We start from the raw sequence: 24,274 nt of genomic DNA on the forward strand, positions 1-24,274 counted from the left end.
ATTACCTCTGTTATGTAAAATTTGATTAAGTTATGCAAATTAAATTTCGATATAATTGCTTGAAGATGAATAGAGGAAGAAGCCCTTCAAAAACAAGTAAAATAGGAAAAAAATTGAGAAACTTGATTGTACAATCGAAGGAACTTATTTTTATTGAAATTGTTCATTTTGATAATTTCGTTCACACATGCGAGATTGAAAAACACTCGAGTAAATTATTTTTGGACAAATCGAAGTACCAATTAGCGCGATTATGGAGAAGTTATGCAAAGACAATTTACCAATATTAGATCATTATATATACGAATGCCTTTGTACACATTTTGAAATCATGTAATTCAATTGTTAGTATTGTAAATTTATACACCGTTGACTGCCAATTTCGGGGAATTGATACACAATCACTTAATTCCTCAAAACACCAACATGTCTACCATCGAAATTGGCAAATGTTCAACAGGTCATCATGTATGTATTCAATTCCTCAAAACATTAGTCAAAACAAGTTGAAGAAAATAAGGGATCCTTGTTATTACATTGTTCAAGTATGGGCTCACTTGTCTCAACAACTAGCATGGGAGCAGAGGTATCAATAACAGCTTCGACCCTAACTTGTTCTTCTACAGTTAGAGGGTTATGTTCAGTTTCAATGTTCAGAAGATCATCAAGTGTAGAATCCACCTCAATGGCATTCTTTTCGATTATGGGCTCTGGAATTGATGTTGCCTTGAGGGAGAAGAAGCATTATGGCTTGGAACATCTTGATCTTCTAGATCTTCAGCTTCTCTAGCATTATGAGCATCCATCATCAAAACTGGTATATCTAAATACATGTATTAATTCTAATTACTTGACATTTAAATCGAAATAGTGAAAATGATTCAAGCTCGAAATGCTTACCAATTGTTTCTTTATTTACACTCTTGGCACTCGAACTGACAGCAGAGGTATCTTGATTTTCTTTTTCCAGTCGAAAGATAAAGAGTTTAGTCTTATAAGTTCAATCCTATAACTGTCAAGAAATTACAATGAGAAAGAAATTATGAACGCTTAGAAATTTACCCCATTATCATCGCTTTGAGAGGAATCCTGAGATGATGAAAGATCCACTATTTTGTCAACCTGCAAAGTAGAAAGTCAGGATCTATCCCTCAGTATTCCATTCGAAAGATATGTCTCAAGAAACTCTCTAGCTCAAGATATGGTGAAATAAATTTTCTTCAAAGTTTCTTGGAATACCTTTTGCTTTGGGGTAGCAGCAGAAGTAGCTTTGAAAGAGGAACTAACAGGCACATCCTTATCAAAATCATCCAATCCCTTTGAGATATCAATCTTCAATGGTTTGGAGGTGGTAGACTAAAAAGACAAGGAAAATTGGTTAAATTATGAAGATCATAGAAATAAGTTAAACATAAAGTTTCAAACCTTGGATGGTTGTTGTAATTTTGGTGGTTTTGGTGGAAGCCTAATTGATCATCAATCTTGGTTTTACTGGTCTTTTTCGATCCCTACAAGAGAATCGATCATGTTTAGGAAAAGTCAGAAAGCAAAGTCAAGAGTGTTAAAGAATTCGAATACCTGTTGTCTTGTGCTGCTCTAAGAGGAAGTTTTTCACTTTCGAGAGGTCTTCTTCGAAGACCCCTGATCATCATCGTCCCAGTCTTCATTTTCCCCTTGATGAGAAATCTTGATGGGAACAACTGAAAATTGAAACTGAAACATTAAAATATTCAGTAAAGATGGATTCAAGTACCTTAATATGATTAAATACAAAATTTACCGTTTAATTGTTTAGTTTCGATTTCTACACATCGTAGTGGTAAAATGCCTTTTAGGTAATGAAGGTAATCTCCAAGATAAATTTTAGCAAATGCAACTTTTTGAGAAGGAGGAGTATTTTTGAGTTTATACATGGATAAGAAAGGCAATAGTTCTCAAACCCAAGGAGGATTTCGAAGACTCTTACTTAGACCAAAACAAGCTTTTGGAAAGAGAGGAAGGTGTTTTGGGCAATATCGAGAAAATTTGGTGTTTCCTTTCTTGTTAATAACTCTACTAATGGCTCTATTTTTTCTCTATTTTTCCCCTAAGGGCAAAAACAACTTCTCGATAAGTTTGTATGGGACAATTTGAATGATAACAAATACAATAGAAATTTTCGAAGCGAGTAATTTTGACAGATAATTTGTGTTTACCTTTACTCTGCTTGCTGGTGTCTTGCACAGAACTACGAGATTTAATTAGTTTATCTAAGCAAATCACAATCGAAATATGTCTTTTAGAATAATAAGTTGTCCACCAAGAGTGGAAATCTTGCATGCTTAGATAACAATTCTCGAATGACGATGGTTGAAAGTGAAACTTCACTTTTGGGATTCCATTTCGAATGAATTTTAGGATTAATGACTCTTCTCCCGAGAGTTGATTAGGCCTAATCCTTTTCTTGTATAGTGGCACCGGAGGGAGTTGGCACAAACCAAATTGTCTTGCAAAGAGTTCCAGTTGGTAAGGGTAAAATCTAAGATCTTTCGATGTAGTTCCTGTAAAAACGATGTCCCAAGTGAGAAAATTTTGACTAATTCAACTTGTTGACCAGGGGTGTCATAAGGGAATCTTAAGTTTAACCACTTGGGGCCTACCAGATTTGCATTCGAAAACACGACCAAAGTCTTATTAAACTGATCAAAATTCAAGAAAGCTTTGATGTACTTAGTATAACACTCATAGGTGTAGAACTCTTTGCTTAAAGTCAAATTAGTCAACCAAGCTCCTTCGATCTTCAGTTTAAAATGAGAGGGGATATCTCTTTCAGGAGTAATATGATTGACTAAAATTGAATTTAGCGACACATAATCCACAAAGGTCCAGCTATTGGCTTCATTTTGCCTGGGGTGTCCAGAATTTCGACAGCTTCTTCCATGAATTTGTAGATTGAAGCTAGAAAAAACTTCCTAAGACAAATATTGTCTCCAAAATGAAGAGCTTGGGCTAAATTATAACTATACATGGGAATTTGGAGAGAACGAGTGCAACTGAGGTGTGAAGATACCCAATACATAAAAAAAGCTATATACTCCACATTAGAAATCTGTTTAGTATTCCTCACATTCTTTTCGATGAAATCCCCACAGGACTTATCACTAAAGTCTATGTCAATTTCAGCTCTTTCGATCTGGTCCTTGAATAAACCTAAAGCATAAGTTTTGCCTAAGGGTTTAAGGCCAATAATAGCAACTATGTCTAATAGAGTTAAGCTAACTGGACCATAAGGAAGTTCCAGCGCATGTAAACTTCGATTGCAGAAAAGGAATAAGGCCATCAACATAGGCATATCTAGACTCACAATGTCGTATTTGCTTAACTAGATTAAGTCATAGATACCTATGTTTTTCCAGTGTTGGGATTTTTTCGCTTCTACCCTAGCAAGCCAATTGAAGAAAGTCTCCATATCCTTTGGAGGCGAGGCCCTAAAAATCCCACTTTTTTGCTTCAAAAAATCACTCCTAACGGCTTCCTTATGAACTATAGGGTACTCTTCCTCTTAAGTGGGGAACCAAGACCCAATGGCCTCGTAATTCATCTCAGGGTTGTACGAACCTACAAATCAAATATCTTTAGAGTTCAGAAAAGCTGGAAGTAGTACCTGGGTCTCCCATACTTTCTTGCATTCCTTTACATGCCCAAGAACGGAGAGTAGCTCAAGGCCTTGATTTATCCTCGTTGAGGACACGATTGGTGTTGGTAGTGGTGTGCTTCTTCCAGTGTTAGCAGAAGCATCTTGCTCTGAGGGGTTGGTGTGTTAAGAAGAGGCAGTCATTGTTGAAGAAAGGGAAGAGGACGAAGAAAAGAGTAGTCGCAAGAAGTAGTGGAATACTACGGACATATAGTTCAGTATATAAAGTTTAAAAGATTGAAATTTTCAAAATATGAATAATTTAAATATCTTTTAAGACTAATGATATGATCTTACGACATGTTAATAAAGTAGGTTGTTACAATCGTAAAATAGGCAATCATCTCCTATCGGCTAGCATGAAAATAGCAACCATGATTAAATGATGTTTCCCATGCATTAAATATTGATTAGACAAGATATTAAAGTAATATCTGAATATTTGTTACAAAATTATTTCATTCTCAAAAGATATTATTTGAATATATTATTTTTGGGAGCATATGTTTCTTTTATTATGTAAATTTTGATTAAGTTGTAGAAATCAAAATTTTGATATAATTGTTTGAAGACGAATGGAAGAAACACTTCAAAAACAATTAAAATAGGAAAAAATTTGAGAAACTTGATTTTGCAATGGAAGGAACTTATTTTGATTGGAATTGTTCGTTTTGATCATTTCGTTCACGTAGTGAGATTGGAAAGCGTTGAAGAGCAAATTATTTTTCAACAGATCAAAGTATCAGTTAATGTGTGCACATATCAAAATTATATAATTCAATTGTTATTATTGTAATACACATTTCTAAATCTTTTATTTTTTTCAATTTTCATTTCTTCTTAAAACTTTACTTTTTCAATCCCTATTTCTTATTATTATCAAATTTTTTTAGAAACTAATCATTAAATCAAAAACATTTTTATCAAAAGTTATTCTATTATCTTATGAATTACAATCTTATTATAACTAAAATGAATATGTTTATCAAAATTATTATCATAATTTGCATTAAATATTAAATAATTCTCTATTAAGTTAAAAATTATAAACTTATTTGTTTAACAAAAAAAACTCATAATCAAAAATAAATTTAATCTCATTTTTAAATATTTATTTGTTAACACAATCATTCAGTAAAAATTCCTTTACTATCTTAAAAATATTTTCTTTTCAAAAAATAGATACAATTTTCACTATTAACACAAACACACACATAATCCTTGCGTGTGGTAGTGGTAGAATTTCTTTTTATTTAAAACATAAAAATGGTTGCTTGTTTTAAGTTGAAGATATATAATATGTGTCATCCACACACAAGAAAAATTTGAAAATTGAACCGGAAACACAAGAAAAAGTTAAGAATTATATGCTACTTGCTGATGAGTTACCCTTCTGAACTCGCTCATAATTAATTGCATCGATGGAAACAGAAACCAATTATTGGCAGATCTAAAGAGTCGTTTAAATTAATTAAAGTACTTTCTTTTTCGTGAATTTGCTCTATCTTTCCTTTCTCTTCCGTTTGATACTCGTCAAATTTTCGACTATTAATTTGATAAATACTGAATTATATACTATTTCTTTCTCGTATCTTTTAATATTTGAATTTTTTAAATTCTTTTCAAAACATTTAATGTTTTAGAATTTCAAAATCTAATTAATACATTTTTCTCAAATACACCGTTATTTAATATTAAATGACAAATATCAAATATTAAAGTATTAAATAAGATCATTTTAGTCCAAATATAATAATTTTTAATTTTCATTAAATATTTCTTAATCTATATGTAATAACCTTAAACATAAAAAATTACGAAAATGAAGTAGTATTTTATAATAAATAAAATATATATGCAGTACTTACTGGAGTTTAGACAATCGCAAGTTCACAAGAATCACAACTATATGAAAAGAATGGGAAAGAAATACCTGTGTGAGAGGAGTTTCGTTGGTGTTCTGAATTAGCCGGAAGAAGAAGCAGCAGCAGCACATGCAATGTAGAAAAAACATGCTTCCTGATGTGTGCCATTACAACTTACAAGCGAGCTCCTTTCAATTCAAGGGGTTAATTTCGATATCAAATCTCAGAGTCACATGCACTAGCATCTTTTTAATTGTATACTTGAAATGGACTAAAACAAAAATCAGTTCTATTCACTAAAATGGTAATGAGTTCTTCTAAAAATGTAGTATCATTTTTTTTGAATGAGTAAATGTAGTATATATCACTAAAAATGCAAAAGATGGTATCACACATTAAATTTAATTTGAGTAAAAAATAAAACAATGAGTAATGTATGTATAAAGCTTTTACAAAAGCACAAAAAATAATGTTTGTATAAAACCTAGAAAGTTTTTTGACGTGGCATAAACAGGCCCAAAGTTGAAGGGGAAAAAAACTGGTAGAAATAAAGACTTGTGGCTGCATACCATTAAAGCCTATGACTTTGTTTTTAGAGGATTAAAGTCTATAACTTAATTGCTACTATATCATCTACTCCTACTCGTCATTTTGCAGTAAAAAAAAATATACTCATCATTTTAAAGTCACAGATTTCAAAAACAAAAAGTCACGTCTTGAAAATAACGACAAAACATCTCATAATTCATTTTGGGTTCAATTACTTTATATATAGCATGGTTATATCTCATTCATCAAAGACTTTTTTTTTCTTCATTTAATTTAGTCAATACCAGTCATCGTCGCGATTTTATTTACATGACAGTTTAGGGATCGTTTCACATGTTTTCTTAGATCTAAGCATACGATGACTTGAACATGATAACATGACATTTCCCCGTCATCAAGTATGGACTCGATATAAAATAAATTTATGAAATTTTTTAAATAAACATTAATTAGCTAGGTTAAATTTCCAATATGAATATATGATGAATGACTCAACTAGTAAACTATGATTCCAAATGTATTACAAAATTAAACTAGTGTCAAGTTCATTGTATATATGTCTGATTTTGTCCAATTAAGAAAATTCTTCCTCTCAACATATATATAGTCTTTGTTGATGTCAATTGTCAACGAATCTCTCTCTCTTTTCTTCATGATCATATCATAGTATTTCATGTTATCCTTTGATTACATGATGGTCACTGTCTTTGTATAAATGATTATGTAAGATTAATTTAAATGCACCACGGACTTCATTAATTGGTCTTTACATATACATCATCCTTGCACCTTCCATATATACCTGCTCATTGTTCCAAAAAACTATAAAATATATATAATCTTCCCCTATACGAATTATTATTACTATACAAACTCACAAATAACCCTCCAAAAATGAAATTGGTGGTCCTGTTAACGTGATAAGCTTCTCATGGGCATATTGCATGCAACTTCTTTCCCATGGGCATATTGCAACTTTTGCTGCTTCTCTCCACCTATCTACTACTTCACCTTACCACTTACCACTTGATTCTTAAAATCCTATCTTTAATTTACTTTTCCTCCTTGTTCTCTTCTAAACTCTTACGTCTATGACCATTGACCAAGAATTTGTGATAGGTAATTAAACTCTCCTTTGATACGACTTTGCATAGATCGATTCAAATTCTTTTATCTGATTTTGTTAATCATGAGAAAAGAATTAATTTGAGAACATATCACCCAACTTTTGCAGGAAATTCAATGTACCTTATTCAATGTACCTTATTCTCGATTTAATTTAATTTTGCCAATGTACCGACGAAGTAAACTACTTAATTTCTCATAGGCATGTAAAATCGATAATTCTCCTCCTAATTATAGATACCATACCTCTATAAAATGAGATCAATTTAGAATGTGGAGTCTTCCATCGAAGTCAGCATAAGAAATAGGCTTAGCATGCATATTTTACAGGTTAACGGACTAGCTCATAGACTATTAATTGTATTTTTTTAAAAATAGAAATTATATTTAATAATTATTTATTTTATTTATGTTTTTAATATTTGATTGATGTGTTTGAGATATTTGGAAATGCTAATTATTGGTAAATGGTAATGTGTTATTCTCCTTCTTTGTTTGTTGACTCATTTAAATTATCTGGATATTCTATTATTATTTGGTTTGTGCTTTATTAATATATTTATCATATTATTAAATTTTATCAATTGTTGGCAAGTAATATAACATAAAAGGAAGATATAAAAAATTCTAATTTAGACTTTAGTTTTAGTTTAATTACATTTTCTTTAAATTATTTTTTCATCCTTGAACTTGCCCGTTTTAACTGATGGAGGATGAACATCTGTAAAAAAAAAACAAAAAAAAAAAAACTGATGTATGTGCGCACAAACCAAAAAAATACAGTCCATTTATTTTGCAGAGACTACCAACCTAACCAGTTAAAAATATATCATTACGAAGGGAAATTAAAAGGTAAAAAAAAAAAATTCTTTAGTTTAGTCAAATGAATTTATAGATTAATTAAGTAAAATATAAATGAACTAAAACAAATACACTTTTCATGTATCAGTTTTTTTTTTTTTAAGGTTTTTCATGTGAACATCGTATAACACTATACTGTGAACATCGTATACAAAAGTTGTTAAATTGGATAACTGCAGAATATCGACATAAATTAAGCGACAGAATATATGTGCTTAGGTACATAGAGAAATTCCCATGGAAATAGAAAGAAACAAAAGAAGGAAATGATAAAAGCACACGTAAATTAATGTGGCATTACTTTTATTACCATGGTGATTATTATTATTGTTTCTCTGATGAGCAGAGCCTCCAACAGCAGCTCCATATAAAGGGATTGTGCTACCATGCATTCCCATGCTGCTTGCGTGACCACCACCACCACGACTATTAAACATTCCCATGCTTCTTGCGTGGCCACCCCCATGACCTCCACTACCACCGGCATGGCCGCCGCCACCACCACCCCGCCTATTAACTGCTACTATAATTTTTGTTGAACTTGTTATAGCCGTTGTTCTTGCCTTGTCTGCAAGTTATTATAATATATATGAAGTTAATTTTCTTTCATGGTTTAGTATAAGTTTCCATGCATTATCAATTACTTATATATTAACACATCCTTTCATGAATTTGATTTTTCAAGTAATTATATTATAATCAAAATCTTTAATAATATAGCATAACATAATTGAATAGTGGATAATTATAAACAAGGATGTATCCAGAATTTTTTTTACAAGTGGGAACATAAAATAGTCTAATATTTTGTCAAACAAAAATTATATAAGTTTTATTAAAAATGATAATAAAAAAAATTAAAAACAGTAAAATTTAAAAGGATAAAGTGAGTAAATTTAATATCAATTTATTTTTTCTTTTATCTTTTATAACTATTTATATTTATCTTATTGGAACATAATTTATTTTTTTATTGAAATAAAAAAATATTTATTTAATATATTCAAATAAAAAAAATTATTTTGTGGGGTAACATTGTTCCCACACTCCAATGAGTGGATATGCCACTAATTATAAACAAGAGAATTTCTACGGTGCCCATGTTAATTTGGAGTATTGATTTTTTAACCAATAGGAGTCAAACTGTATTATTATATTATTATTTTAAAATTTAATGATAATTAAAAAAAATTAATTTTTAAAAAATATTAATTTAAAGGGAAAAATTAAAAATGTGACCAATAACATAATAACAACTAACACGATATGGCAATAAATTCTGAAAGTGATACAAAATTCACAAATTTTAAAATTTTGAATTCCATTTTCTTTTTTCTCAAAAGAAATAAAAATTATCTTTTTTTCTCAAAATAAAAATATAATAATGAAATTCATAATTTTAAAATTTGTGGATTTTCTTTAATACTTAATTTGTTGATTGTTATTATGCTATTTGTCATATCCTTATTTTCTTTATTCTTATCTTTTCTTAGCTCTTTGTATTTTAAAAATTTTAGATATAAGAGAAGAGATCAAATTATATTACTATAATTTTGATAATTATTATATTATTTTTATAACTTGATATATAATAATAATATATGTGATGGTTCTAATTATACATGTGATATATGTGCTTTTGTTTCATCACATTATTTTTGATAAAAAAAAATCATTATTTTCTTTCACATATATTATTGTATACATGTGATATATGTAAAAGAAACTTTCAATTTAACAATAAATTATTTCTAAAAAATATTATTCAGTTGAAAGTGATATAAAATAATATAATAGTTATCATAGATATACTGGTATAATTTAATCTTTTTTTTTATATAATTCTCTTGAGTTGTATATGCCATTTTGTGTTTTTGTCAATTTTTATATACAAAAATATATATAATTCTCTTTAGGTATTTTATAAAAGTTTTTTTTATCCATTAGTGCTTTGACAATTTTTTTACATAATTTTAACATTTTAATTACGTAAGAAATATAAAACAAATTAAGAATTAAACTCTCAATATAATTTTTTAAAGAGAATTATATAAAATACCTAAAATTTGTAATTTGTTGTCATATCGTATTGCTTGTTATTATGCTAATTGGCACATATTTACTTTTTTTTTTGCTTTAAATTAATCTTTTATTAACATTTTAAAAAAATAAAGTTTCTTTTCTCAAATTTTCATTAATTTATTAAATAATAATATAATAATACTGTTTGATTCCTATTTAATTTGTTGAAAAATCAATCATACCAATACTCCAAATTAACGGGCTTACGGTAAAAAATATAACATAATTGAATCGTGGATAATATAAACACGACAAATTCTCTTATAAACATACATATGTACACACAACTTTCTAGTTGTTCTTCCCTTTCACTCAGAATTTAAAATAATTTGTCATGAAACCAACAACTATAGTAAAATTAAATGACTATTTAAATTTTTTTTAAAATTAAACAAGGGTTTCGAGAAAAAAATTAAACCATAAAATTATTATATTAATAAAGTTAATTAAAAAGTTAAAGAAATTTTAAAAAATTTACACTTGAAGCTCAGCTAGCTCCACCACCCTATAAGAAGATCGAAGAATACACCCCTAGAAATAGCTAGCTATCAAATGATCAGCATATGGCAAAGGCAAACAATGATATATATATATAATTTCTTTTTATTAAAAACATAAAAATGGTTGCTTTGTTTTTAAGTTGAGAATAATATATGTGTGTCATCCACATTTAAAGAAAAAACTTTAAAGTTATATGTTGCTTGCATAGAAAAAGGGAATGTCTGCTATGGCAGTAATGCATATATGCCAAACTCTTTCACATTTTCTTTTCTTCTCTTCTATATATCAAACACAAAAGCGCTAAAAAAATCCATGATAATTTTTTAAGGAAATTAAAATAAAGTTGAGTTTCTTTGGCTTCTGATCATGATCACAAGTTTGGTTACCTTCAGAATCCTCACACAATTAATTGCATGATCCATGGAAACAGAAACCAAATTAGCCGATCTAATTAAAAATAAAACTTTTTCTTTCTTCATAAATTTGTTTTCTCTTTCCCTTCTCTTACGATTGATACAGGTCAAATTTTCAACTATTATCATTATACATGATTAATTAATTATGATATAGAGTTTGATAAATTCCGAGTTATATATATACGTACTTAATTTATAAATAACTACAATAAGCAGTACCTAGCCTACGCAGTTTAGACAAAATCACAACTAAATGAATAAAATGAGCAATACCTGTATGAGAGGAGTTTCTTTGGTGTTCTGCAGTGACCGGAAGAAGATGATGATGAAACAGCAGCACAATGCAGAATAGCATCACATGCTTCCATATGTGTTCCATTACAAGCGAGTTCCTTTCAATTCAACGGGTTTCAACTTTCAATATATATGTCAAAAAAAAAAACTTTCAATATATATAAACCTCGCACGAACTTCTATTTATATACTTCACAGCGCGTGTACAGCTTCCACTCCCTACTAATTCTTTTCTTTTAACTGAAGCAACTTAATTATAGACACTTCTAGAAAAAACTATAAAATCCTTTCTTTTTCCTGAACTTTTTTTAAGACAAAAACTATAAAATACGTCTTCACGCATTATCAATTTTGTATCTCTAACCACATTTTTTATTTATTTAAGCTAGTTTAATTCATATTTGAAAGTTGGAACATTGTGTAAATTAATATTCCTTTCTCACTTCTGGACATGAGAACCTGTATGTATATATATAGAGAGAACAAGACTGAAGAAAAAGTCTAACAATTTGTAACTCACTGCTGTGTTTGGATTGTTGGTGGTACCATCCGTTTGCACCCAAGCTCACTTTGGAGGAAAACCTCATCTTCCTTGCTTCCACCATAGATCCAAACATGTATTAAATCAGAGAACAACTTTTTATTCCATGACTAATAATCAAGAAAATCAAAATTATCCCTCCTTTTCTCCTTTCTCTTCCACACGTTCCTACACTGCCACAACCGGTTGAGGAACGAACGCTGCAATTCATCACGATCGAACAGGGCAGGGGAATGAGAATTTTATTCCGCAATGAAGTTCGATAGGTTTTGGCATGTGCTGCACCTTGCTACAATATGTTGATATATATATTTGAAGCTATGGCATTTAAATGGGCTGTCCAAGTTTCCTTGCAAATATTCTTAGCAAGAGCTACACTTGTCGAATCAAGCAATGGTATTCTCAACAACAAACTACTTGTAACAATTGGGTATGTGCCCATTTCATATTAAAGTGAATAATATAAACTATAAAAAAAGAAAGAAAGAAAGAAGAAGACAGATGAAGAGGTCAAGAGAAGAACGAAGATGCGTAATCCAATCCAAAAGAAGGAACAACACCAGGTCGTTTAAAGAGGGTATTTCAGTAAATTCCGTGTTATTTTGTCATTGTCCATCAAATTACACATAACAAAAAGTTGTCATGTAATTTGCTTATTTGTGTTGTACTGTACTCCTCCTTCTCTTAATTCTATGTTATTTCTTAATCTAAATTCTTTTTTTTTCTACCATAAATCTCACATACCAGAATTTTTAATTAGTTAAATTGTAAAGTTTTTCACACTAATATTACATAAATAAATAAAAAATTGACATGTATATTTCTTAACGTGAGATTAAATAACATTTAATAAATGTATAAGATATTATTATATTTACACTAAAATACCCTTTTTAATATCTCATTATTTATGATAAATTATAATAGTATTAAACCCAAATTTCATCCTTGATGAAAGTAATTTTTTATCAAATTTTAAATTTTAAATTACTCAAAGTTTCTTTCTTGATAAACAAAAAGATTAAGACATAAAAAACTATTGTGCCAAATATTAATAAGGACTTAAATAAAAATATAATTAATAATATTTAAATTTGTAAAACATTAATAGTTTTGAAATACAAACAAAATACTAAAACATCAATAAATATAGAATAAAAGGTCATAATATTATAGAGTTTAATTTTTATAAATTGTAAATATAAACTTATTTTATATTATTAGCTAATTAGAAATCATCCTATGATTTTTAAATAATTATTACAAAGACATTAATTTTTGCAAAAGTAATTTAATCTATGAATAATACCTGTGTTTTATATAAAAAAAGACAAATTATAATTAGACAATAACATGACAAATGTTTATATTTTCAGTGCATTTTCTTTAAATTATATTTTTATATATAATTTGCCGGAAAGTATCATTGCAGTATATTCCCATGTTAATATGTGATTAAATATTAATTAATTAACCTTATCAAAACGTTGTACTAGGAATAAGGCTGGACACTATATTCCCATGGTGTCTTGCATGTACTTTGTAATCTCCAATAATCTTGGGTATCGTCCGAATGGCCTGCAGGTAGATAGATAGAAATTAGAAATCACCTCTTCCCTTCTAAAAAATTCCCAACCAGATATTAACCTTATATATAGAGGCACACACATCATCCCTAATATCCAGTATTTCAAGGTGTTCAACATTACTACCACTTTAATTTGCTATTAACTGTGTGTAATACATAAAGCAAAGGATGTCTAATTCCACCACCTTGAAAGTTGTCTCAGTTGTCATATCAGCTTTTGCCATCGTGCAAATGGCACTTGCGGGTGACCCAGACATTCTGAGTGACTTCATAGGCCCAATAAATGGCATGATACCAGATGGGAACTTTTTCACCTACACAGGCTTCCGTGTCCTGGTAGGTCAAAACTCACCACCCTCAACTTTCAAAGTATTGAAAGCAACCATGGCAGAGTTTCCAGCACTGAACGGACAAAGTGTGTCTTATGCTGTTCTTCAGTTCCCAGCAAATACCATCAACCCACCCCACACTCACCCTCGTTCTGCAGAGCTTCTTTTTGTTGCACAAGGTTCTCTTCAAGTAGGGTTTGTGGACACCACCAACAAGCTCTTCACGCAGAGCCTTCAAGCTGGGGACATGTTTGTCTTCCCAAAGGGTCTTGTTCACTTCCAACACAACGCCGATGCTAGTAAGCCTGCTCTTGCTATTTCGTCCTTTGCTAGTGCCAACTCCGGCACGGTTTCTCTTCCCAACACGCTCTTCAACACCTCCATTGATGACACTGTCTTAGCTTTGTCCTTCAAGACTAACGTTGCCACCATTCAGACTTTGAAGAAAGGCTTTGCTCCTTAAACCTGATATCATGTTCATGGAGGCCTGCTTAATTTGTTTCGTTCCTTAGTTTTTAACCTGCTGTTTTTTTTTCTTCTTCTTTATTTGATTGTTCAATGAGTGCTTAATTGTGCAATTGTTTGATCTTGTTATTGTTTTATGAATAAGGATATGAAATAACAGCATCATTAACATTAATGCTTTTCACGTCTTACCTTTCTTATTCGATGGCTCATGACTTCAATCTTGTTGACATTGCTTTAAAATATTTATTAAGGGGGATCGATAAGCTAATCTCTTCATAATGCCTATTTCACTTTCAACACAGCAACAACCATTATATATATATATATATATATATATATATATATATATATATGAATGAATGAATCATGTAATATCATGGCAATGAAGAAATAAAACAATTCTTTTCTCACCTTTTCTGGAGGAACCTAGACTTGAATATTAAGAAATCACTAAGTTTTTTTTGTAGTTCATAACAGTTTGGTATTTTCATTGAGCATCAATGATTGCCTTCGTTTCTTCCACGTCCACTATGGACCGCATCGAAGCCTCCATCATGAAACTCACCTCCGATCAACTCCACTTCATCGTTACTCAAAACTTCATGTCCACCAAACTGGACAAAATTCTTTAGAGGTTGACCCTTCTTGAAATTCACTATCAGTTTTCAATGTGCTCAATCCTTCTTCGACCTCCTCATTCAAGAAACCCGTCGCTGGCACGATTCCTCAGTCAAACACCGAAGATGGAGGTGTTGTCGACAAGTAAGTCCCTTGTGATGCCACAGATGAACTTTTCATTTTTGTGTACAACGGAGCTGCTTGTAGGTACCCCAGCCAAGCCTCAAGTTGTACCTAACCCACCAAACACTCTTCTTGATACCAAGTGGCTGAATGGTAGGTGCTTTGATGATGCTCAAACACAAAAGGAGAGGAAAATGATTCCATTCAGGATTGTTAAGGCTCCAAATGGCGATTCATGGGTGGAAGCTAATGGGCAACAATATTTCCCTGGCCACATTGGTGCCTTTGTTCTCACCAAGATGAAGGAAATTGTAGAAGCATATCTAGGGAAGGTTGTTGAACCAGGTAAGCTTAGCTGGAACAGCCTTTAGGATCCTGGAGGACCTGGGCAGAAATGGGATTTGATTGGATTCTACTATCCTCTGGTACATGAACGACTGCGGTGTCATCATTCCACGACGTCGTCACTTATAGCCGCTGTTGAGTCGAAATCAATGTCAACACATACAATCATTGTGTGTCTTCCACCACTCTGCCTACCACTATCGTTTCCTTTCACAATGCGTGGACACCTTGAAGTCAAAAACAACACCACCATCGTTTCCACACAAGGGTCTCAAACCTCTTTCTCATATGTGTCACCCTTGTGTTCCTACAAAACCCCACATTTTTTTCTTTTTTCTTTTCTACACCTACCCCACAGTAAGCCCAAATCACCATGGCCCAACTCCACACATGTGCTATTTTTTCTAAAGCCACCCCATGTTTCAACATTTTTTTTGTTTATGAACTGCGTCACCAAGTTGTTTTGAGGTCTGGATTTGAGGTCCCAACACCTTGAGGACAAGGTGTTTTTAATGGGCCAGGGAATGTTATGAAGAAGGCAACACAACAACAACCATTAGACATATTCAGTTAAGAAATGTTGAGGTGACAGGACTTAATTGGCTAAAGAAGCATATCATGTGTGTCATTTATCCTTTTGTTAATTCATTTGCAAGTGCACCAAATTGTCACTAGTAATAAAGTAAGCGGAAGTCAGAGTGTCGAGCCCACAAGGACTTTGTACTTAAATTGGTGCAAACTCAATTTTCAAGCAATTGATAGAGTAGAAAAGATAAGGAATTGTAAGTGAAAAACTAAAGGGAAAAAGTAAAAGATAAGAAGACCAAACAAATAAAAAATAATTTGAATGCGAAAGATGATTCAAAATACAAATGTGTTGGGGCCTAGCATGCCAAAACTACTTGTGAAACAATGTTAATGATTTTTCTCTATCTAATATTATCTTAGTTTTTACCCGTGTCTACCCTGATACTCTAACTTTGATTACTCGCATGAAAGGGCCTAATTTATTTATTTTCTCTCCCAAATTCTTTTGCAAAGACAAAACATTAAATCACATTAAGAACAAAGATCCATGAAATAGGCTAAACAAACATCACTCTGTTCCTAGACATGATTTCATTTAGATGTCCTTTCCCAATTCTTTAGAAAATAATCATTTTCCAATGTATTACTTCCTAAATAGAATGCATGAGACCACAATCAATAACAATAAAGCACAAAAAAGGACAATAAAAACTGGAATTATATTAAATAGATAATATAAAAAAATTATATTACAAGAGTTGGCCGCTAGGCTCCCAACAATTGGAGGTTTAACCTCTCATTGCTATGAGAGACTTTACACTTTAGGAGTTGACGGGGATGAAAGAATAAGAGAGATGGATAGAAGAAGAGAATGATTATAGAAAGAGAGTTTCCCATATTAGAGATGTTCAGACTTTGGATGTATTCAATAGTGAGTTTTAAGTCTTGGTGTGTCCTTTTTCTTTACTTCCTACTCCTTTATAGGCCTAAGGTAGTTTAAAATTCACACGATCTCGCGCGCTTAGCGCGCCCTTCTGAGCTTAACGGGTATGACGGTAATCATGTGCTTAGTGCGGGATTCACACTAAGCGCGCCTTTGGCCTTCTTTGTGGATCTTTTTCACACTAAGCTTGGGTTGGTCCCTGAGCGAGGAGACGTGTTGGGCTTGTCTTGTACGTTAAGAAAACTGTTTCAATCTTCAACTTTTTCTTCAAATTTTTGCATCAATTTTCCTCCAAAGTACTTATGATTTTTCTTCTTTTGTATCTTGCCAGCTAAAAATTAGAATGATATTAAAATCTTCATTATTTCATTAAAAACAACAATAAAGTAGAGAAATTCTAATCATTCTTAATCAAATTTGACTATTAATTAAACTCAAATTTTACAGCTATAATCTTTTTTTCATTTGTTTTATCCTTTTTTGTTATTGGCTAGGATCCTGTTAATAATTTGTTAGAATTTGATTAACAGCTTTTTCGAATTAACAAGCCTCAATTGTTTTTGGATATGGCCTATGCTTGGTATTGCTGCAAGGACACAACCCGTCCAAGTCACAAAGCATAAAAAAAGGTTTTAGAGAATACACTAGGGGATATTGATGATTATTGAATCAAATTCAACGATGACCATTTTTCCTTACTTGATTTCCTTTTAAGAGAATAATCAACTTCCTCCAAAATAGTCTGAACCAACTATACTCAACAATCTACTTCGATGGTAACCCTTTCAACTTCGGTCATAAGCATTTTCTCAATCACTACTTTGAAATTAAACATGCAAAGTGGGATACAGAGAGTAATTTGAAGCCATTGCTAATATAATTGAGAAATTACCGACGAACAAAACAAGGGTGTCAACTCATTCATTGCTTTATATAACAAAGTAAGTGAATATTTGTAAAGAGAAGGCTACAATTGAAGAGAAAATGAAGAAAATTGAAGCTAAAAAATGACTTTTGAGATATTGCAATACTCGAAATACAGAGTTTGACACTTATGGGGAAATTATAAAAAAAAATGATTTTTTAATTAGATTAGATCAGATTTTATATTTCATATTAAAAACTGATCCAATCCAATTTATTTTTAAAGACATTTAAAGAAAGGCTTTGCTTCCTAGCTGCCTGATCATATTCGTGGGGTTCAACGTTTGTGCCTGCTCTCCTTCGTTCCTTAGTTTTTAATTTTTTTCCCTTCATTTGACTGTTCAATAAGTGCTTATGTTCAGTTATTTATTTATTTATTTATTTGTCTATTGCTTTATTAATAACGATATGAAATAAAATCATCGATAACATTTCCTCATTCACTGTTTTTTGGTGGATGCGTTTTTTTTTCTTGTTTTAAAAGGATTTGTCTGACCAATTCAAATCAAACTTATACATATGTATTTATTTATTTTTATAAATTTATTATATCACTTATGTTTATTTTTTTATATTCATTATAATCTCTTACTTATTTATAGAAATTAAATATATTTAATTAAATATTCTTTTTTAGTAACAGTTTAAATAAAGATACATACATACATACATATATATATATATATATATATATATATATATATATATATAAAAACAAATAAAAGTATAATTATCATGTTATGTGTAAATTTATTTTTAATAGTCTATATATGTTTGAAGTGTTATATGGTATGGTTATTAGCATCAAATACTTTAATATTTTCACTAGTAAAACTAAATAAAAATTCTAAATATCAAAAAATTAAAATTTGTTTTGCATAATATGATTTTTCAATAGGTCCAGTAGAGTACTATGATTTTCTTATAATCCCAATAGAGTATTATGATTTAATTTCTATGGTTTTAACAATTGAGTTTTCTTTGGCATAGTAATAAAAAGTATTGGATTGTAATATATATGTTGTTTGGCATAATATAACTATGCAATTAAAAAAAAATCCAAACTGTAAGTTATTTTAATCATTGAATCAAATAACTTTTAGCTCAAGACTGATCCACACGTGAACACCCCCTACTGATAAGTTCGTCTCGATTCGAACCCTTGCTTCAAGATGCTTCATTTGAAACTTAGCTACTCTTGAGAATTTCCATTTCTAATTTCTTCAATCTCAACCTTCGTTCGACCTTTGACTCGAATTATAACCATTTTGCCAATATTCTTTGAATTAATTTCAACCTTCCATTTGGAATACGGTTTTTGAAAAGTCGAAATTAACCTATCAAACATGTTTTTCAACACTTGATTTTTTTTTTACATATTAACACTAACAATACTATTAGTGTATTTTAGTTAAATTCTTTTTTTACATGTAATTTACTTAGAGGTATATTTGCAATACATTCCCATGTTAATCCTTGGTCAGATGTGAATCAGATATAGAAGTTATTAACTGACCTAATCAAAGATTCAAAGTATATATAATTCGCCAAAGTTTCGATGAAAGCCTAACTTTCAGCATTGTTAATTATTGGTGCATGTCTTCTATATGCTAAATAGCTCAATCAAACTACAACCATGCACTGAACCAAGTCTACATTGTAATCTCCATTAATAATTGTGGATTATGTCGCCCGCATGGCCTGCAGATAATAGATGGAAATTACAAAGGCTCTCTACTCTCCTCCCTTCCTGACAAACCCTATATATAGAAACACACATATCAACCCTAATATCCCAAAAGCACGTATTTGAACCTTATTTCTTATCCTAGCTTCACACACTTCAAGCCTCGTAACATATATATTAACTCTAAAAAACCATGTCTAAATATTCCTCTACCTTGAAACTTCTCTATTTGGTTATCCTATCAGCTTTTGCCATCCTGCAAGTAACAATGGCCAGCGACCCAGACATTCTCATTGACTACAAAATAAGGGAATGGATGATAATTCTCTCCTCTTTCATTCTTTTAGATGGTATTTATAAGGAGTACTACTAATGATTACTGCTGCCAATCATTGGCTAGCTGTGTAAAATTCACTAAAAACAGAGAATAACAGAATAGAAGAAAATAGAATCCTAGTTTGTTATAACTGAATTGCTGATAATGCCAGAAGGAATATTCAACAGCTCAGCAGCCTTGTCCTTATCCTAAACTTGATTCACATGAAATCATTAAGGTGGGTGGGCCTCCTTGTTGTCCTCTTGGGCCTGGTGGGAATTGCAGTATTGTTGTCATCAACTGCAGTATTGCTATCAGAATACAACAACCCAGATAGGAAATTCTTCACCTTCAAGGGCTTTCATGTGCTCGTTGGTCAAAACCCTTCACCCTCAACCTTTAAGGTGTCGAAAGCGAGCATGGTAGAGTTTCCTTCTCTGAATGGAAAAAGTGTGTCTTATGCTGTCCTTCAGTTCCCAGGTGGGAATGTCAACCCACCCCACACTCACCCTCGTTCTTCTGAAGTAGGGTTTGTCGACACAACCACCAACAAGCTCTGCACCCAGAGCCTTCAAATCGGGGATGTGTTAGTTTTCCCCAGTGGTCTTGCCCACTTCCAACACAATGTCGATGCTAAGAATCCTGCTCTTGCTATTTCGGCCTTTGGTAGTGCTAATGCTGGCACGGTTTCTCTTCCTAACACGTTTTTTAACACGTCTATTGATGACACTGTCTTGGCTTTGGCCTTCAAGACCGATGTTGCCACCATTCGAAATTTGAAAGGGTTGGCTTCCTAGGCCTGATCATGCATGCATGCGGTTTTGTTTTGGGGTATTTTCTAATTAAGATGGCGTTCAATAACGAATTTTAGTTAATTAGTTAGAATACTTTTAAGAGTGCTAAGAGTGCAACAGCGTGTTTGGGTTTGTCATCCCACAAGTAAAGAAAAATGTTTAGTGGACACTCATTGTCCTCTAATACACCTAGAGAGAAAAAATATATATAAATATAATATAATTTATGATGCAATAGAAAGATAGATATGAAAGATATTGATGAAATATTTAAAATAAGGAGATATTTATGTATCATAGGTAAAAATTGTCCACCATCTTAAAATTAGAAAAAAGTTATAATATTTAGATATCTTAATATTAATAATACTTCATTAATATTTGATACCCTCTATTTTTAATTTTATTTATTTTTTCTTCTTATCACATCATATTTCAGATATTAATTATTTATTTCTTCTTCTTTTTAATCTTTCTTAAAGTGCCTATACGTCAAAGGATGTCTAAATATAATTTTCTAATTAAAAAAGGAAAATATTTTCTAGACATCTCATATAAATGTAATAGGTATAATATGCATTTGATGTGAGAAGAAAATAATGTTAAATTAATAAGGTGTCTAAAATATTGGAATGTGAAAGTATATACTACTCATTAGAAAATATAGTATCTTAATAGTGTATTTGAATTGTTATTTACTAACAAAGTTACGATAAAAAAATTGAAAATAAAAATATGTTGTTTTAATTTTTAATGTGGAATTGGAATTGATTATGGAAAATTTAATCTGATTCAAACACATTATTAAAGTTTATGCATATGAAACGACATGATTTTGGATCCAAATTAACACTCGTTAATAGTTATCATCTGATGAAAAAAACTATGTAGCATCAAATTATTAATTTTTTAAGAATGATTTTAAGAATGTAAAAGTTGGAGGTGATTTAGGTTTGAGTTTTGAAATTTTAAAAAATAAAAATTAGTTTTTAGTTTTAGATTAAAAAAATTTAAAGCCAAGTTTTAAAATACGATTAGTTTTAAAATAAATTCATTTTTAAAGTTTTATACTATATTAAAGTTATTTATTTTTTAAGAGTGTTTGTGTGGAGTGATGACAATGATAACGGTGATGGTGTCAAAAGCAATGACAATAGAGATACTAGTAGTGATTGCAGTGCAATAGAGGTGGTGATAGCAATATTGGTGTCCATAACGATGCTAGTAGTGATATCTAATGGTGACGACTGAGGTGGTATTGATTGTAGCATTGATGGTGACAATGATGACAATGGTGGTAATAAAAAGAGTGGTGGTGATGATAATGACGTTGGTTATGGTGGTAGTAATATCGGTGATGGTGGTGGTGATAGTAATGATTGTAGTGGCAACGATGGTGGTGGCGGTAGTGATGAAGTGGTGATAGTGATGTTGATGTTGACAAGCAATGGTGGTGATGATAAAGGTGATATTAGTGGTGGAGACGATAATGATAATGACAACGATGATAACAAAAAGTCTGATGGTCAAATGTGTATTTTTTTTAAACTAAATCAAATTCATAAAAAAAATTCTTGATTTTCAAAATAAATGTAAAAGTATTTCAAAAATAATTTAAAAATTATTTTAACTCAACTTTATCAAACGTGTTTTATTTTAATAATTGCATTTAAAAACCAAAATCTCATGATCACCTCAAATGAGTCCTTAGAGTTTTATATACTATTTTTTTTTGGAAAAAAATTTATAAATTGTAAGTATAAAAAATTATATTATCGACCAATGAGTTAAATATAAGTTTTAAAATGTTTATTATAAAAAAAATGATAAACTAATCATCAATAAGCAATGAAAAAGACTAATTAGTGTAAAGGGTACTTTTTAGCATATCCTAGTACTGTTTTTAACATGTCATGACAATGTTATAAAAAAAAAATGTCATGGCTCATGACAAAAAGTGTTTTGAATAGTGTGTTGGATGTTCGTTTTACGCACGTTTTAGGTCAATTTATGTGTACCGAATACAATTATTGAGGATAACTCCCCTTTTCTATATTAAAAAATTTTAACCGTCCATTTCAGTTACCAAATTTTTTTAACACGTCATACAATTATTATTTTTTTATATTAAAGACGGTAAGAAAAAGCCTGGCGATTAGCCTCTTCAGTCTCGTCACCGTTCACCACTCACTGCTCTGCAACCTATTTCCGTTACTCTCACCTTTCCGAACCTAACCGACATGGATTCATTCGGTCCGAACCGGCTCCCGAACCGAAAACTCTCCGCCTCGGAACGCTTCCTCTGCGTTCCGTCTCACGCGCCGCCGCTCTTCTCAAACTCCGTGGCCTCCAACGACGAGCTCCACGAGGACGACGTCGTTTTCTTCAGCAGCGACTATGGCGCCGAACACAACCACCACAGCGCCTCCACTTCTTCCTTCTCCTCCTCCTCCTCGTCATCTTCCTCCGCCACTCCGAACCACCACCACAACCACAACCACCACCATCCCCACGGCATCCTCGCCGCGCTCCCCGAGAACGGAACCTCCCGCAACTTCCGGAACGTTTCGCAGCACTTCCACAAGGCCTCAATCTCTTCAATCTCCTCCGCCTCCTCCTCCTCCTCCTCTTCGCGCGTCATTCCCTCCATCCCGCGACCTCCGCCGCCGGCGCAATCGTCCGTCATGTTCCACCAGTCCGCGCCGGTGAACGTCCCGATCCTGTCGATGAAGGCGCGGCGGAGACACTGCGACTTCGATGACAATGACGAGGACGAAGACGGCGAGGAGGACGAGGACGAGGAGATGGTGCCTCCGCACGAATTCGTTGCGAGAAACTCAGATCAATCGCCGATGCTCGCTTATTCGGTTCTGGAAGGGATAGGGAGAACGCTGAAAGGGAGAGATATGCGTCAGGTTCGAAATGCCGTTTGGCGCCAAACAGGTTTCCTCGGTTGATTCATTCAATTCAAATTCTTCAATTAGGGCTTAATTTTAACTCATTGATTGAACTCTATTATATTGAGTCTGAATTTGTCCTGAACTCGTGGATTGCCCTATCTAACGTAATTCATAACATAGGCTTCCCTCACTTTCTCTTTTGATTTTCTTTCTTTGCCTGAGAAAATAATGTGAAATATGCACTTGCGTAAATAAATAGTTAACAATGGAGAGAAAATGAATTTTTGTTTTTTTCGGAACTAGAGTGTCAAACTCTAAACCATTTGCTTATAGAAAGCTCTGGGATCTAACAATTTCATAAGTTAAGTAATTAAAGTGAAGATTAGTGAATGATTTTATATTAACACCTATTTTCTAGAATGTGTTATGTAAATTGGGCTTTAAGATGTTGTGGAATGCTGATGAATATGAAGGTTATATAAGGGTCTGTTTGGATTATCCAGAAGTACTCTGCGGGAAAGAAAAAAAGAAAGATGAAATGAACTTCTCTATAAACATTTCTACTTCTAGGATGATTTAATGCATCCATCTTCTTGAGGTTGAGGGTGTTTGTTTCTCCTACTGGATCCTAAATCTAATGAATGTTGTTGGTACGTTTTAAGCTGTCATGCTCAGTTTTGGTCTAGTTAGGCGTTAGCTCCTTTTCTTTGGGTGTATGATAAAAGAATAATTACTCCTTCAACCCGTAGTCTTACACAGTTTGGTCAGGGCCTTGATTACTTGCTGTAGTTTTGCCCCACAACG

The 24,274-nt window shown here is 31.8% G+C and overlaps 5 protein-coding genes and 1 long non-coding RNA gene across 10 annotated transcripts; 4 read left to right on the forward strand and 2 right to left on the reverse strand.

Annotated features, from left to right (window-relative positions):
• Positions 1–297: 297 nt before the first annotated feature.
• On the reverse strand, positions 298–3,848 carry LOC114379695. 5 transcript variants are annotated; one of them, XR_003659563.1, is made up of 7 exons: positions 3,644–3,848; positions 1,579–1,713; positions 1,426–1,508; positions 1,240–1,356; positions 1,063–1,122; positions 901–960; positions 298–781 (listed from the first exon to the last, which is right to left on the reverse strand). It is a non-coding gene; the product is annotated as an uncharacterized LOC114379695 (long non-coding RNA). The 5 variants fall into 5 exon arrangements; XR_003659562.1 differs by having other exon boundaries at positions 298–814; XR_003659560.1 differs by having other exon boundaries at positions 298–823.
• A 4,324-nt stretch (positions 3,849–8,172) lies between these two features.
• Positions 8,173–11,505, reverse strand: LOC114378239 (keratin, type II cytoskeletal I-like). Its single transcript, XM_028336798.1, has 2 exons — positions 11,346–11,505; positions 8,173–8,641 (listed from the first exon to the last, which is right to left on the reverse strand). Exons 1-2 carry the CDS (start codon positions 11,449–11,451, stop codon positions 8,289–8,291), a joined length of 459 nt encoding a protein of 152 aa, XP_028192599.1. The 5' UTR covers positions 11,452–11,505; the 3' UTR covers positions 8,173–8,288.
• A 2,097-nt stretch (positions 11,506–13,602) lies between these two features.
• Positions 13,603–14,473, forward strand: LOC114378147 (germin-like protein 9-3). Its single transcript, XM_028336689.1, has one exon. It carries the CDS (start codon positions 13,664–13,666, stop codon positions 14,285–14,287), a length of 624 nt encoding a protein of 207 aa, XP_028192490.1. The 5' UTR covers positions 13,603–13,663; the 3' UTR covers positions 14,288–14,473.
• A 562-nt stretch (positions 14,474–15,035) lies between these two features.
• LOC114380332 (heat shock 70 kDa protein, mitochondrial-like) lies at positions 15,036–15,404 on the forward strand. The gene has a single exon (XM_028339335.1). It carries the CDS (start codon positions 15,036–15,038, stop codon positions 15,402–15,404), a length of 369 nt encoding a protein of 122 aa, XP_028195136.1.
• Positions 15,405–19,621: 4,217 nt separating this feature from the next.
• Positions 19,622–20,573, forward strand: LOC114378559 (germin-like protein 9-3). The gene is made up of 2 exons (XM_028337185.1): positions 19,622–19,776; positions 20,100–20,573. Exons 1-2 carry the CDS (start codon positions 19,654–19,656, stop codon positions 20,571–20,573), a joined length of 597 nt encoding a protein of 198 aa, XP_028192986.1. The 5' UTR covers positions 19,622–19,653.
• A 2,237-nt stretch (positions 20,574–22,810) lies between these two features.
• Positions 22,811–23,527, forward strand: LOC114380333 (putative protein TPRXL). The gene has a single exon (XM_028339336.1). It carries the CDS (start codon positions 22,811–22,813, stop codon positions 23,525–23,527), a length of 717 nt encoding a protein of 238 aa, XP_028195137.1.
• The last annotated feature ends 747 nt before the right edge of the window (positions 23,528–24,274 follow it).

The sequence above is a fragment of the Glycine soja genome, chromosome 12, assembly GCF_004193775.1.
Source record: "Glycine soja cultivar W05 chromosome 12, ASM419377v2, whole genome shotgun sequence".
Lineage (NCBI taxonomy): Eukaryota > Viridiplantae > Streptophyta > Magnoliopsida > Fabales > Fabaceae > Glycine > Glycine soja.